This window comes from Chelonia mydas, chromosome 1, assembly GCF_015237465.2.
Source record: "Chelonia mydas isolate rCheMyd1 chromosome 1, rCheMyd1.pri.v2, whole genome shotgun sequence".
Taxonomy (NCBI): domain Eukaryota; kingdom Metazoa; phylum Chordata; order Testudines; family Cheloniidae; genus Chelonia; species Chelonia mydas.
Window position 1 is genome coordinate 266045432 of NC_057849.1, and position 16274 is coordinate 266061705.

At 39.8% G+C, this 16274-nt stretch overlaps 1 protein-coding gene across 1 annotated transcript in view; it reads right to left on the bottom strand.

Moving 5' to 3' along the window:
- The window catches only part of METAP2 (methionyl aminopeptidase 2), a 33591-nt gene that overhangs the window by 7919 nt on the left and 9398 nt on the right, over window positions 1-16274 (bottom strand). The window contains exons 3-4 of the mRNA XM_037884901.2: window positions 15682-15747; window positions 15237-15339 (exon numbers count right to left, since the gene is read on the bottom strand). Of these exons, the coding sequence (XP_037740829.1) occupies window positions 15237-15339; window positions 15682-15747 (169 nt within the window). The remainder of the gene's footprint in view (window positions 1-15236; window positions 15340-15681; window positions 15748-16274) is intronic.

Sequence of the window (16274 nt, forward strand, 5' to 3'; positions counted from 1 at the left end):
TGTTTAGCCAGAACTTGCAAACTCTGATGACTGGTGGCAGATGTACTCCCTCAAAAGGGCTATTACCTCAGTCATCTCCTCAGTCTGCTTACCCCAACCCATCACCACCTCCTCATCTGGTTGAGGCTCAGCCAGCTCGATATCATTTATCAGAAATTTAGGTATTACTCCCATCACTGTAACAGCCAGCTCGGGGGTGGGACACAGCAGAGTCACACAACAGTTCAAGAAAGGAAGTGAAGAAAAATACTGCAGCTACAGAAACTTTCTGTCTATATTTCAGAGTAGCAGCCGTGTCATAGTCCGTATCTGCAAAAAGAACAGGAGTACTTGTGGCACCTTAGAGACTAACAAATTTATCTGAGCATAAGCTTTCGTGGGCTAAAACCCTATATAAATTCACACTGCAATTATTACAACTGGAAGTTAGCCAGAACACCCTGATTCTTACAAATATCACTACGGGATCTTTAAATAGACAAGTAGTTTGGACTCCAGTTTTATGCTATTGAAAAGACAGCACTTTCAACAACATCTCATCCTATTCCATCCTGGGATGGAACCCCTCCAAAAGAGAGGGAGGGGGAGTCTGTAGGTAAAAGAAAAAGCCAGAGAAACAGTCAGTGGGAATGGGGAGTGCTATTTACAACCACAGGTCCTGAAACTTATCTGCCGACGAAATGCACCTAACTACACCTTCTCCACAATAACGAGTTTTTAAATACATCAGAGGAAAAAAACAGCTCCAAGTACAAAGAAATCTCTGAAGTTTTTTTTTTTCAGCTAATAAATAAATAAATAAATAAATCAAGCTTCCTGCCTCACAGGGCCTTGACTACCTTTACCAAATTCAGATCCACCGACTAACACAACAGTGACATTTCCACAGTATTTCCTTGCTTTTCATTGATGTATATAGAACAGAAAAGACTGACTATCCCTCCTCAGGCCCTACGCTACCAGCACTCCCAGCTATCTTCGAGACACCACTGACTTCCTGAGGAAACTACAATCCATCGGTGATCTTCCTGAAAACACCATCCTGGCCACTATGGATGCAGAAGCCCTCTACAGCAACATTCCACACAAAGATGGACTACAAGCCGCCAGGAACACTATCCCCGATAATGTCACGGCAAACCTGGTGGCTGAACTTTGTGACTTTGACCTCACCCATAACTATTTCACATTTGGGGACAATGTATACCTTCAAATCAGCGGCACTGCTATGGGTACCCGCATGGCCCCATAGTATGCCAACATTTTTATGGCTGACTTAGAACAACACTTCCTCAGTTCTCGTCCCCTAATGCCCCTACTCTACTTGCGTTATATTGATGACATCTTCATCATCTGGACCCATGGAAAAGAAGCCCTTGAGGAATTCCACCATGATTTCAACAATTTCCATCCCACCATCAACCTCAGCCTGGACCAGTCCACACAAGAGATCCACTTCCTGGACACTACGGTGCTAATAAGCGATGGTCACATAAACACCACCCTATACCAGAAACCTACTGACCGCTATTCCTACCTATATGCCTCCAGCTTTCACCCAAACCACACACACGATCCATTGTCTACAGCCAAGCTCTACGATACAACCGCATTTGCTCCAGCCCCTCAGACAGAGACAAACACCTACAAGATCTCTATCAAGCATTCTTACAACTACAATACCCACCTGCTGAAGTGAAGAAACAGATTGATAGAGCCAGAAGAGTACCCAGAAGTCACCTACTACAGGACAGGTCCAACAAAGAAAATAACAGAACGCCACTAGCCGTCACCTTCAGCCCCCAACTAAAACCTCTCCAACGCATCATCAAGGATCTACAACCTATCCTGAAGGACGACCCATCGCTCTCACAAATCTTGGGAGACAGGCCAGTCCTTGCCTACAGACAGCTCCCCAACCTGAAGCAAATACTCACCAGCAACCACACAACAGAACCACTAACCCAGGAACCTATCCTTGCAACAAAGCCCGTTGCCAACTGTGTCCACATATCTATTCAGTGGACACCATCATAGGGCCTAATCACATCAGCCACACTATCAGAGGCTCGTTCACCTGCACATCTACCAATGTGATATATGCCATCATGTGCCAGCAATGCCCCTCTGCCATGTACATTGGTCAAACTGGACAGTCTCTACGTAAAAGAATAAATGGACACAAATCAGATGTCAAGAATTATAACATTCATAAACCAGTCGGGAACACTTCAATCTCTCGGGTCACTCGATTTCTGACCGAAAAGTGGCTATTCTTCAACAAAAAGACTTCAGAAACAGACTCCAACGAGAGACTGCTGAATTGGAACTAATTTGCAAAGTGGATACAATTAACTTAGGCTTGAATAGAGACTGGGAGTGGTTGAGTCATTACACAAAGTAAAACTATTTCCCCTTGTTTACTCCCCCCCCACTGTTCCTAAGACGTTCTTGTTAACTGCTGGAAATGGCCCACCTTGATTATCACTACAAAGGGTTTTCTCCCATTCTCCTGCTGGTAACAGCTCACCTTAAGTGATCACTCTGGTTACAGTGTGTATGGTAACACCCGTTGTTTCATGTTCTCTATGTATATAAATCTCCCCACTGTATTTTCCACTGAATGCATCCGATATAGTGAGCTCTAGCTCACGAAAGCTTATGCTCAAATAAACTGGTTAGTCTCTAAGGTGCCACAAGAACTCCTTTTCTTTTTGCGAATAGTAAAACACTGGAGTTCTTCTTTAAGCTGGGCAATGTTGTCATGACAGAAAAATTTAGAGATGTGTCACCATGGACTAGGAAGTCCCCTAGCAGAAAGTAGCTCTTAGTGGCAATAAGATGTAAGGGCTGGCTCCACAGCCAACTGTCCACCCTGGTGCGGAGATGGAAAGAAGTACACCTGCACCTCACTGATTTTCAGCTAGCATATGGTCCCTACTCAGATGGTGTAAATTAGAGCAGCAGAAGTGATGCTTCAGGTGGCTCACTTTGGGGTGGGCCAGCCACAGAATCAGGAAGCTGTGACTGCTGATAGTGCCCTCTCTTGTGCCATGAAGAATCTCAGCACAAGAGAGAATCTAGCCTAGCAATTGCTACTTCTGCAATGAAGACTGAATTTCCTGACCTGAGTGAAAATAAGGTTCCCAGAGCAACAGTAACTATCCACTTATGTGTATGCATATATGGTCCTTCGTTACATGTGCAACAATACAAAAATGCTATGTACTGTGTGTGTAACGAATGCTAAAGTTACTTGATTGATATTCTTACTGTATTTGTCAAGCAGGACCACTGCCCTGCATTTTGCGATTAGTAATGATTCTACTGAAGTGTCAAAATGCAAATGGACAAGTTAAGTGTGGTCTGGCAACTTTTCAGACCATTCTACTAGATTCTCAATTTAATGCTGCATTAGCAGCTTTTTGTTATGTTTCCTTTTTATCCACAGATGCATAAATATCACAGCAATGAGTGCAATATAAAAAAAAACCACAAAAAAAACCACTCATCATATGAAGCATTATCAAATGTCTTTCAAAGAAATGGAACAAAAAATTTAACAGTTGCTTGCGTATCTAATTGGGATCTTTCATGGTCTAGGGGACAGTGCACTGGACTCAGTCAGGATACTAAGGTTCTAATCAGATGGGCCACAAGCCTGCCTGAGCAAGTCACTTCACCTCTCTGTGCGGCTGCTGCATCCCCTCCAACCCTTTGTCTATATTGTCTACTTAAAACTATAAGCTCTTTGGGAAAGGGACCTCTAGACTCTATTATAATACAAACAATACTTATTTAGTTATATAAAATCTGTTATACAATTAGCTTTAATAGCTGCGCAAGTGACCTGTCAAGATACTGTTAATGTGGCAAACAAAGCATACTGAGAGGTGCTCCAAGTTCAAAACTCTGTAAAGGCCGTATAAGTGATCTGGATATTTAGTCAGGTATGAAATTCTCCCCATCGGAATGCCCGTGAGGTCAAACAGGAAGGATAAACATTTTTTAAAAAATATTTTAAATTATTGGGTTTTAATTAAAAATCTACTTATTTTTGTTGCTAGTCCTTCAGCAATTTAAGACTATAAAATGAGAAGAAAGTAAAGGTGGATCTTCTCAACTTGTTTATATGTAACAAAGTTTTTCCTACACTTAAAAACCTCATCTATGTTGAAAAGACAAGTGCAGAACCTCATTAACATCATTACTATGAGAATAATGTGAACACAACATTGATAAAGCAAAAATCCTAGCAAGTAACACCATCTACTGATATACTGAACTTCTTTTACAAGTCAAGAACACTGCAATGCTTCTGCCAGGCTCTATTCCCCCATAAGAATTTGCAGTTTGAAGTCAACGGGATTTGTACTGCTAAGTAATTTAGGTGCTGCTGAAAAATCACTCTCTCACACCTACTGGCAGGTTCCTGCCTTTCAGCTCTTATTCTTGAAAATTTGGGCCTATCTGTATAAATGCACAGTAAACTTTGTTAATGTATTGAACGTTTAACTTTTCACTGTTAACACTGAAGCAATTTTGTTCTGAAGTGCTAAAGACTAGGATACTAAGACAAAAGTAGTAAAAATATAATTTTAGTTCCTAATCCTGCAAGCATTTATGCACACACTTAACTTTAAGCACAAGTAGTCCCATTGAAGTAATGGGATTATTTGAGTAAAGTTACATATCTGCTTGCGTTTTCTTCCCCCAGGATCAGGGCCTTCATTTTCAATATTTTGGTTTTTATTTATATCAATTTTGTAAAATTAAATTAAGATACCCTACCAGCATTTATAAAATTTAATTCATTATACACTTTAATCTAAAATTGCAGTCACAAATTTTCAAATTAGTTTTACAAAGCTTCAACCTCAAAAAAATTGTTCCAGCCTGTATGCAAATTAATGCATGTACAAAAGCTCAGAGAAATCCATTTTGCCACGTCTTCCTGAAATTCAGGGAAAACAATATATTTAGAATGCCAGACATGCTGTTTTCAAAACTCCATAACTTAGTTATTTCAAAATCCAAGTGCCTTGAAAGTAAAGATAAAAGTCTTCAGACAGAACTAACAAAAGCCAAGTTTAAAACTTAAAAACAAAGCCACTGTTAAATCAAAAAAAAAATCCATCATCTGGTACATTTCCCCCCCTAACTTCAATTAACCTGTTTTGCTCTATTAGTTAACTCTCCACACACAAAACATACATTCTAGGTCGCAATAAGAAAATCCAGTCCAAAATACATTTTTGAAGAAGTATCTAACAGCAAGGGTTAAGAATAAAAGTGCAAAATCACGCTTAAAGAGTCAGTCAGCTTGAAAATCATATTTTCATAACAAAATTCTGTACCTAGATTAGAGAATATTCTTTTTTTTCAATTTGCTGTATGCATTTGGCAACACTGCATATCATCAGTTTCCCTATTTTGCTAATATTCAGTTGTTGTTCTTATTGCACACACTAGCATGAGGACATCACTCCCATACACAGCTCTGAGAAGAGCTCACATGTACTCTTCACCACAAGCTCTCCAGGAGCGTTTTAACAGTAACAGTGGCAAAGATTAAACAAACTGAAGCATCAGCAGGTAGGCACACAGACAGCACACTTATTCCGCGGCACATGCATTATCCCCCTGGGAAGAGAGTCATATCAACAACAGCAGAAAGAATCTTATAAAATTAATTTAAATTAAAAAAAAAAAAAATCTGTATATGCCCTTTAAATGGTGCTCTATCAGGCAACCAAATTATTTTTTGATCACTCAACTAGAAAACATTTGAATTGACAGCATTTCTTTAAATACCATATTATAGGTTGCTACAATATGGGAGATGTTCCTGCTCCCAAGGAAATCAAAGGAAAAAACTCATTGACTTCACTGGAAGCATGAGAAGACCTATGATCAAGAAATAATCTTGCTTCTTCATGTATAAAATGAAAATAATTACCTGTTATGGGAAATGTTCTGACATGTACTTTATCTAGTTCAAAGCAGATTTAAGTTACAGTTAACTGCTTAAGCCAGAAAGGCCAGATCAGCACTTGGATTTTAGAATATCTAAATAAAAAATAGGAGTGCAATTCAAGAGTAGATTTGCTGAAAGCAAACTATGTAAAGGAACTATTTCTAGTTTAGCAAGCCTTGCTCCTCTTCAATAGCAGATTGTTTTAGGTACAAAAGAGATGCATCACTAAAATAGCTTTTACAAATAGTCATATATAAAGGCTAGAGAAAATTGACCAAAATACTTATTTATTGATTCTTCAGTACTTGGCTGTATTTCACAACTGATTTGTATTTCACAAATGATAAAACAGGATGTCATTTCTTAATAAATTAGAAATGTTGTCCAAACTTTTATAATCTGTATTCTCTGCGTCAGTCTGTATGTAAATCTGTATCTAGAGATTTAATTCCTGGAGAGTGGGAGGGTCATTTCTCTTGGGCCATCAATTCATATGCTCTGGGTAAACCCTATTATTTGTATTATCTAGTATGTTAAAAACAACTTAGGTGAACAAAGTGGTCATTTTATAAATAAATTTGAACATGTCTCTGACCAAGGCTGGTCACATTCACCTCCACAGAGGTGAATCAAAAGCTATATATGAAGTGTGCCTGGTTGGTTCTTCCAATGGACATAAAGAATCTGTTTACACTGGAAACCTAGTAGTCCTTCATCCTCCTACTCTAACTGGATTAACAATAATAATCCCTTTTAGGAAACCCTTTTATACCACGAATTGAAGTGAAACACCTTATTCAAATGACTTTACCTTGATACTCACAATATATTCAGTAACAATAAGTCTCAGGGTTATAGGACATATTGAACTCCTATTCATACCTATGGTGCTTGTTATGTTCTATATTAGTAATAGCCATTGGCTGTGCACAGCCACTACAAATGCTTTTCAAAAATTAGAATTAAAAAAACACAAACGTTTCACATTATATGAAAGGTAAGCATCTCTTAGAAGTGAGCAACGCTACATGAAATACACACTTCAGTAACCCCAGAAAAGGCACTTTGCCTTGATGAAACAATCTATTCTTTTATGGATAATTCCCAGGCAGTTTTACAAGTCATATAATTTGTCTTTAAACCACAGTCTTTTCATACTTAGAGTCACAGCAAGACCTTTCACAATATCTAACAAATATATAAAATACAAAACTAACAATGATTGAACTACAAAACCTCAATCACAGGTTATTAAAAACTTGCAAAAAGCATGGTGAAAGAATTACCAGTGAGAATACATGGAGACAGAGATCTCAGTCATATTCGATTAGGACATTATGCTTATGTTGTTATTCCTGCACAAATCTAAGAAATTCAGTTCTGCACGTTGAATAAGACCATATGGACCTGATGACCTATCTCCCGAAGGAAACAAGGAGCCCAAGTTATTTACTCTAGCAATGTTTAGATCTTTTCTTCATCTTTCACACTGATTCGGGAAATGAGATGGCCTTATAGGAACCAGAGGATACTGATACTGGTAAAGTTTCAATATGACTGTGTCTACCGAATACAGACAAAAAACTGTGTGGTTGAATACTGGATGCTCTTAAATCACCATCTGGATTATTTTCCATTATCCAATCAGATCAGATGCTCTAAACCTTTTGTGTAATGTTATTTACAAAGCAAAGATGCTCTTTGTAGAAAGCTATTTTGGAGAGACAGAGCATGGCTGAAGGGGGGAAAAGGAGCAAAAGTTCCCTCGGATATGTTTTGAAAACTCAAGGTTCTCATTCATTTTAGTTAGCTTATACTCAGTCTCTCAAAATGAACTTAAATGTTAGAACTACAGGACAACATTTAATAGGTATGGAAAATGCAGACACGAAAATAATGGCAGAAAGCTCATGTAACAGGGCAAATGCGTTCATCCTCATGCACCAGTGACAGCCCTTGGGCCCTGTAGATGCAGGTCATGTGCTTGCTCCTAGTCATGTGCCTACAGGTAATCACATAAGGATTCCTGTCTCCTCCACAGTGGAGCAGACAAGACACCAAAGGTCAGAGAAGGGGGGGGGGTACTCCGAACCTTAGGGCAAGAGTCTGAGGGGAAGACACCTGCAGAAAGCAGGAGATGCCTGGGGAGGAATCCTCAGCTAGCAAAGGCTGTGAAGCTCTAGAAGGGCCGTAAGGACTATGAAGCCCTTTGATACAAGCACTAGAACAAGACCAGAGGGGCAAAAACAGAATTTTGTTTCTTTGGTCTGAATCTTGGTTTCTAAGTTAATAAAGAAAAGCCCTGAGTAAAAAAAAATTTAAATTATACTGTTTGGAGCACAGTTTCAGCCTCCCCAGTTAATGAATCAGCCAACCAGCGCACAGCCCCATCAGATTCAAAGTAGGCAACTGGATGCACAAAACAATACATCATTTGTGGTGCTAAAACAGAAGAAATTTTAATGGAACCAAAATCCCGATCTAATTGGGGCCAGATCAGAATCAAAAATTTAGATAATCTGGACAATGGGAAAGTACAAGGCTGCAGCAACAGTAGAGATCATGCACTACTGGACCTGTGTGCGCTGGCTATTTGGTTAATATGGAGAGCTGGATACTGGAGGGTTGGATAAACAACGTTCTACTGTATCTGGACAAGACTAACCGAAGGAACTGAAAACCATAATTTAAGTAACTATGGGCAACAACTCAGCAGAAATTGCTCTAAATGTTAAAACAAGCATAAAAACCAAAACATTCAAACAACATTTAAAACGTAAGATCTGGATGTGCTGGACAAAACGACTTAATTTCATTGTGAAGGACTTGGTGCCCACAGCTCAAAATCAGAATACAGACATTAACACCCTTTACATGAAGTGCACAAAGGATACCTTCTTATGGAACCTAACAGAAAAACTAGATTACTAGTACACACCAGATCTATAAGTGAGAAAATAAAAAGACTTTTTGCTGGAACAAATCAGAGAAACAGAATTTCTCCCTACTCCATTTTATATATGAATACATAAATGCGCTAAAGGGCATCTAGGATTTGACTGCTCTTGCTTATTTTAAGTTTATACAATTGAAATTTATTTCGTCTATTAGTTCTGAGGATTTAAGAAAACAGCGAGTAAGGTATATGGTCTGGGCAGCTGTTTAATGTCCCCCAGAGACCAAAGTTATCCTAATTATCTGCTACTCCAAGAACGTGAAAGAAAAAAGGACATTACAACTTTGCCTTAATCAGGCGTAGCAACATAAGGAAATTGTGTAGTTTGATTTGTTTTTAAATGGTCCTTTAGTAAATACTAAGTCTACTTCTCTATATTATGCTTACCCATATTTAGAACTACTCCTAAAATAGCATAAATATTGTAGAAATCAAATTTTCTGTAAAATGTGTGGATTTCAAAAAGCCTTAAAAGTTTTATATAAGAGTTTCAAAATTTATAGTTAAAATTGAACATGTAAGGCATAAAGAATGCACAATATACAACAGATGTGAATATGAACTACAGTATTCTCATGTACTGGTACTACTGGTTCCAAACTGAATCTTGTCAGTATTTCAAAGAAAGTGTCGAACTTTATTATAGCAGAATGCCAACTTTAGTATACATAAGGTTGAGAAGCATTTTTTGTTTAAAGGACAACTCTTAAGTGCTCTGAAATCCACATGCTTACTCAGATTGTCTTGATATTTGCTTTGCCTTATGGGGTGCTGGGTAGTGTTAGTGGTCCAAATTTGGGATCATTTGAGAAGTGGTCCTGACATACAACCCTTCCCCACAAAAAACAGTATTTTACAAAAATCAATGGGTTCTTAATAGTCATTAATGAAAGTATTGAATAATCCTGGACCCAGGACAGAATACTGAGGGATCCAAGTAGATACCTCCTCCCAGTTTGACACCAACCATTAATTATTCTTTGAGTACAGTTTTTCAACCAGTTGCGAACAAACTTTATAATAACGTCATCTCTGGACTACATTTTCCTTATGAGAAAAATTTGCTTATGAGAATTCATGAGGGACTGTGTCAAAAACCTTACTACAATCAAGATATAGCTCATCTACGGCTTCCCCACAATCCACAAAGCCAGAAACCCTATAAAAGAAGTAAATTAGGTTGGTCTGACATGATTTGATGGGTTAGTGCAGTGGCTTTTTTTTAACTGGTGAATGCTTTCACACCGCAAGCCTCTGAGTGCGACCCCCTCATATAAATTAAAAACACTTTTTAATATATTTAACACCATTATAAATGCTGGAGGCAAAGCGCAGTTTGGGGTGGAGGCTGACAGCTTGCGACCCTCCATGTAATAACCTTGCGACCCCCTGACGGGTCCTGACCCCAGTTTGAGAACCCCTGTGTTAGTGCATGGCACACACTGCCCCTTTGGGTCCAAAAATGGGGAGTAACTGTTTTTTTAAACTTCTGGAAAATGGGCCCTAATTTTCACAGCTAATTTGGAAGGGGTTCAAACTATTTACAGAAAGTTAATAATTTATACACTTTCCACAGAGAGGCGTGAAAATGATTGCTGGGCGTGTTGCGACTTTTCCATCTGGGGGATTACTACAGTAGAGCACCAGCACTAATCAATCAATTAGCATTGATTAGAGAGAAGATGAAGGACGATTAGGAGCGTCTCCTGAGCCGACCTGAATGTGCTTAAGATCAAGGGCACTTCCAAGCCCCCATAAACAGGAGGTGCTCGTAATGTGCTTAGATTCTTAATATTTTTAATGCAGATCTAGGTAATATGGGGGGGCCGGGGACTGGCACAGTGAGGGAGAATGTGGGTGTATGTGGGGACTGGAATTAGACTTGAAATTAGACTGAAATTTAGACCTGAAATTAGACGAAGGTTTCTAACCATCAGAGGAGTGAAGTTCTGGAAGAGCCTTCCAAGGGGAGCAGTGGGGGTAAAACACATATCTGGCTTCAAAACTAAGCTTGATAAGTTTTTGGAGGAGATGGTATGATGGGATAGCCTAATTTTGGCAATTAACTGGTCTTTGACTATTAGCGGTAAATATGCCCAATGGCCTGTGATGGGATGGGATCTGAGTTACTACATAGAATTCTTTCCTGGGTGTCTGGCTGGCGAGTCTTGCCCACATGCTCAGGGTTTAGCTCACATGCTCAGGCCATATTTGGGGTCGGGAAGGAATTTTCCTCAAGGGCAGATTGGCAGGGGCCTTGGGAATTTTTCGCCTTCCTCTGCAGCATGGGGCACAGGTCACTTGCTGGAGGATTCTCTGCACCTTGAAGTCTTTAAATCACGACTTGAGGACTTCAGTAGCTCAGACATAGGTTATGGGTTTGTTACAGGAGTGCGTGGGTGATATTCCATGGCCTGCGTTGTGCAGGAGGTCAGAGTAGATGATCATAATGGTCCCTTCTGACCTTAAAGTCTATGATTCTATGACTGGGAGAGTGCAGGGATGGATGGGGAGATAAATGGGGACGTGTGTCACAAGAGATGGGTTGGAAGCCTCAGGCCAGATAGATGGTAACAAGGACATGAGTTACACGGAGCCTGTGAGCCCCACATTCTTCCCTCATGTGTGTGCATGGAACTGGAGGGCCCCGCCCTCGTTTCCCTTACTTCTCATGTGAGCCAGGATCTGGAGAAGTCCTGCTTCTCTGCATGGGAAGCTGAAAACAGGCCTGTTCAGCGCATGCTCCAAGCCCATGGTGCTGAGACGAAAGTGAGGGGTTGAGAATGGGCACGCCTGCTGCATATCACAAGCTCAGAAAAGAATAGAAACACCCACTGACATGAATTGCACAGTTCGCACACCTTAGAGCTATTGTTTTAGGCTTTATTCCATTGGGGTGTTCTCATTTAGCTGAGAACATATTGAGATGAATGGGCCACTTCATACATCTCTGAGCCTCCTAAGCTGCAGATGAATGTGTAAAGACTCTTTCCCCTACATTAGGCCCAGATCTGGGGTAAGAATGTTCCATCTCCACTCTTCTGCCCCTTCCTGATTCCACGTGTTACAGGCATTCCTCACAGCCCCACCACTTTCCCAGTGCTCCATGGGCCCGTCAAATTTAACAGGGACATGGAGTGGAAAGGAGGAGGATGGACCTGGTACAGGCATGAGGGGCTCAAAGCAGTGGGAATGCACATGAAGGCTCAGAACAGTGAGCAAGATGGATGAAATGTTGGAGGGATGACTCAGCAGCTGGGGGCACCTCAAAAAATCAGTTATATATGCACTCTTATTTTTGACACTTTCATCAGTAACATGGGATAGGAGAAAGGGGTAAAGAGATTTTGACAGCATGTTAATCAAATCTCCCCAATGTCACATCTTGGTATGTAAACAGCAGAGAAGAGAAATTCTTGAAAAGAAAGTAGAGTTTAGAAACACAGGCAGGAAATAAAATGAAATTCAGCATGGAAAAATTCAAAATTAATGTACGTGATAAAAAGTAATCCAAAATCAATTATTCACCAGTAATGCAAAAAAAAAAAAAATACAACCCCAATTAACATGAGAGTGGACAACAAGTTCTATGAGCCTGCAATACAACATGACACCAAAAAAAGTAATGCCATTTTATGCTGAAAGTGCCCAGGCATCACTTCAGGGGCAATAATCCCTTTCCATAATAATCTAGCAAGACCACACTATATTATGTTATATTCAGTTCTGAGAATCTCAATCGCAGGAAGACAAACTGAAGTAGTTTCAGAGAAAAGAAAAAGAAAGCAGAGGAAAATTTAGCCTGAGTAGAGGTTAAAAAAACTACTGATGAGGCCCTACTGTACTGTGGAATAGTCTTTAAACTATTTAACTTTAAACATAAGAATGGCCATAATGAGTCAGACTAATGGTCCATCTAGCCCAATATCCTGTCTTCTGACAGTGGCTAGTGCCAGATGCTTCAGAGGGAATGAACAAAACAGGGCAACTATTGAGTGATCCAACCCCTGTCAGCCAGTCCCAGCTTCTGGCAGTTGGAGGTTTAGGAACACCAAGAGCATAGGGTTTTGTTTTCCACATTTTCTCTTATATCATCTAAAATTACCCAAATGTATCCAGTAGGACATAACCCAGCTCTGATAGGTAAGACTAAGATTTAGTCATGGGCATTTTTAGCATAAGTCATGGACAGGTCACGCGAAATAAACAAAAATTCATGGCCCCATGAACTGTCCTGACCTTGTATTATAAATACCCCTGACTAAATCTTTGGTTTTCTCGGGTGCTCCGGGGGGCGCAGCTGCTGCTCTGGAGTGGGGTCTCTGGGGCACCCGCTGGTGCTTGGGGGGGGGAAGGGGGGACATTCGGGGTGCCTGCTGGTGCTCAGCGTAGGGGCTCTGGGGCACCTGCCACCGCTGGCAGGGGACAGCCCTGCTGGCCTGGGAACGCCGTACTGCTGCTGCGGCGGCGCAGGACTTCCACTGCTGCTGGTGTGGGGAAGCCCCTGACCACTGCTGTTGCAGGGGGGCGGTGCAACTGGCCTCAGGGCCACCCGAGCAGCCCTGGGGTCAGTTGCACCTGTCGGCTGCAGAAGTCACAGAGGTCCCGGAAGGTCAAAGAATCTGTGACAGACTCGCAGCCTTACTGATCGGTAACGGTGGGTAAATGAACTAAATGACTGCAAAGTTCCTTATCTTCTTTGATTCAGTTTGAAAGCCACACCTATTGTGTATGGGTCACTTTTTAAAATGGGAGAGTTATTTCATCTTCCATTGTTCAAGGAGTTACGTCCGTCATAGCCCTGAAAAATCAAGTATCCATTCACAAATACTGCAATATTTATTGACTGTGTTCAAACAACACCTTAGAATTTCTGTACAGTTCTCTGCCCCCCAAAAAGTTGTTCACTTGAGCCTGGAAAGCCACAGGAGGCAGCCCCACTGAACTTTCAAGCCTTTCACAAATCAAGAATTTTTTTTCCCCTTGTTGGGGTCAGATAATCATCCCTTGTTAAACAAAAGAAACCTAACAATTGGTAAATTTTTGCATTTAGCTGGCTAAAACATATCAAATTATTAAAATCTATATGTGGAACCAACTGAACAGAAAATCGCTTTGAAACTATGTGGAGTTGTTTTGAGTAGGAGCACATGAGTGGAGAGGCACAGGATACTCAGTCAAAAGAATATGCTTTGTATGACTTAAGACACATTTTAAAGGAAGACTATCAACCTGAAATTTAAGCAATTTCAAAAAATGAAGCTACTTTTCATTTAGGTACTGCACCTGTCCATGAGTTCCCTTACCAATGTTTGTGATTTTACAATCACATTTTGTTTTCGAAACTTTCACTTCCACATTGCTGTGACAGACTCAAACAAGTGAAACTGGCTATATAAAGTATAGAAAGTAAGAAGTACTACAGGTAGTTGACAGCACTCCATAAAAGTAAATAGATAAAAAAATATTTTTCTCTCAAATCTTTCAGTTACAGTAAACTTAGGCATACTTATAACATTGGCAGACATAAAAATTAGTGTGATTTTTAAATTTAAATGCCATTTAAAAAAAGAGATATTGCTAGAGCCGTGAACATAAACAATGTTTTCAACAAATTTTACCTCATTTTCTGTTAGTTAACAGTGTGTGTGTGATGGTCACCTAAGTCTCATGGCATTATTTCTGCTACCTGAGCAGACAAGTTTTTTTTTTAAACAAACAGGAAGAGGACTTGACATCAGGGCGTAAATATTCATACATTAGACACACTTTTTCCGTTAATGTTACGCCTAAAAAAAGTCTGCTCCTAAGAAAGTCTGCGGATAGCAAGTAAAAGATTGTAAAAATCATATTTGTATGTGTTCAAATACTCCCCCTGCTCCTCCCACTTTCTATGTTTTTCACCCAACTCCAGTCATCACTATGCTCCACAGCTAACATCCTATTAAGAGGATCAAGGAAGTTCACACACGCTACTGCAGTTATTTTAGTATATTTAGGGACTCCACAAGAAAGCAAGCTACACAATTATTTGAGTAAAATATAAATTCAGTCCAATGGAGTTTAAAGGGTTGGGAGGGAGAACATTTCTGACCTGATAACCTCTGTGGAGGAACTTGTTAGATGATCCAGTAAAGAGGCATTACCATCAATTTTGTTCACAATCTGCATTAAGAATTAGTCAAGCAAAGCAGCAGGAAAATTAAGTCTTTCATTGCATATCAGAAGTTCTTTCAGATCAGACGTATTTATTTTTTAAACTTAGTTATTTTTTAGACTTAAAAACAGAAACAAAACATTTACCCATCTTGTGTTGGTGGATATTCGCATTCTTCTCCTTTTGGAAATATGCTACTGGGAAATAGATCACATATTGGAATAGAAGGTGGATCTGTCTGCACCTTAGCTGTTGAGTAAACATTTTAAGAAGTTTTATACTGCAAGCTGTAAATTATCATCAACTGCAAGAAAAGCAAAAAAAGCAAAGCATATTTAAGAGCCTCCTGCCAGAATTTGGGCTTATCCCCAGAACACCATGTACCATGATGCCCTCAAGTCATCTGACCTGGCTAATGCTCAGTGCAGCATTCAGAGGCACCAGAGAGAACTTTCAGACTGCCTTGGCCAAGGATCTACGTTGTGTGCCATCCCCCATGATATTCTTAATTGGACAACCATAATAGAGTAGCATAAGTTTAAATGAGAATATGAGAAAATTCCCTTTATTATTGTTGTAATTGACACCTACGTCCTTTCTTCTTTTTCTTTTTCTTCTTTTTCTTCCCTGTTGCTCCATCTCCTTCACCCTCTCCGTCTGTAAAAGATATGTGTTTATATATACATACAAACCCTCAAAGAGTTAAATGTAGGACAAAAATCATGGCACCTTACTGAGAAACTACCAGGTAAGACGGCTTAAAGAACACTCAGAAAACTGATACGTCAATTTTATACAAATTATGAGACAACTTGTATCTGACACCTGAGTTTACAGCTTGTACAAAGCAATGAAAAATCAGTTTTATACAAAATCTGTCTGAAAAGTTAAACATCTGACTTCAATTAAAATGTGTACATCCCTTTTAAACTAAGCCACAAGCAAACAGAAGAATTTAAGTTTTGAACCAGGTACAACACTGCATCTGGGACCAATGCTGCTTCTACCTCAGCTGCATTGAACATGATGTTGTTCAGATTTGTTACAAGTCCCCAAATTCATAGATTCTACAAACTTTGAAGAAAGCTGAATAGGTAAGAGAGACAGCTAGAAGCAATCACCAACAGTTGCAGATTCCTTCCCAACTCCAGATTCAGATATAACAAGATACTTCTGAAAATACC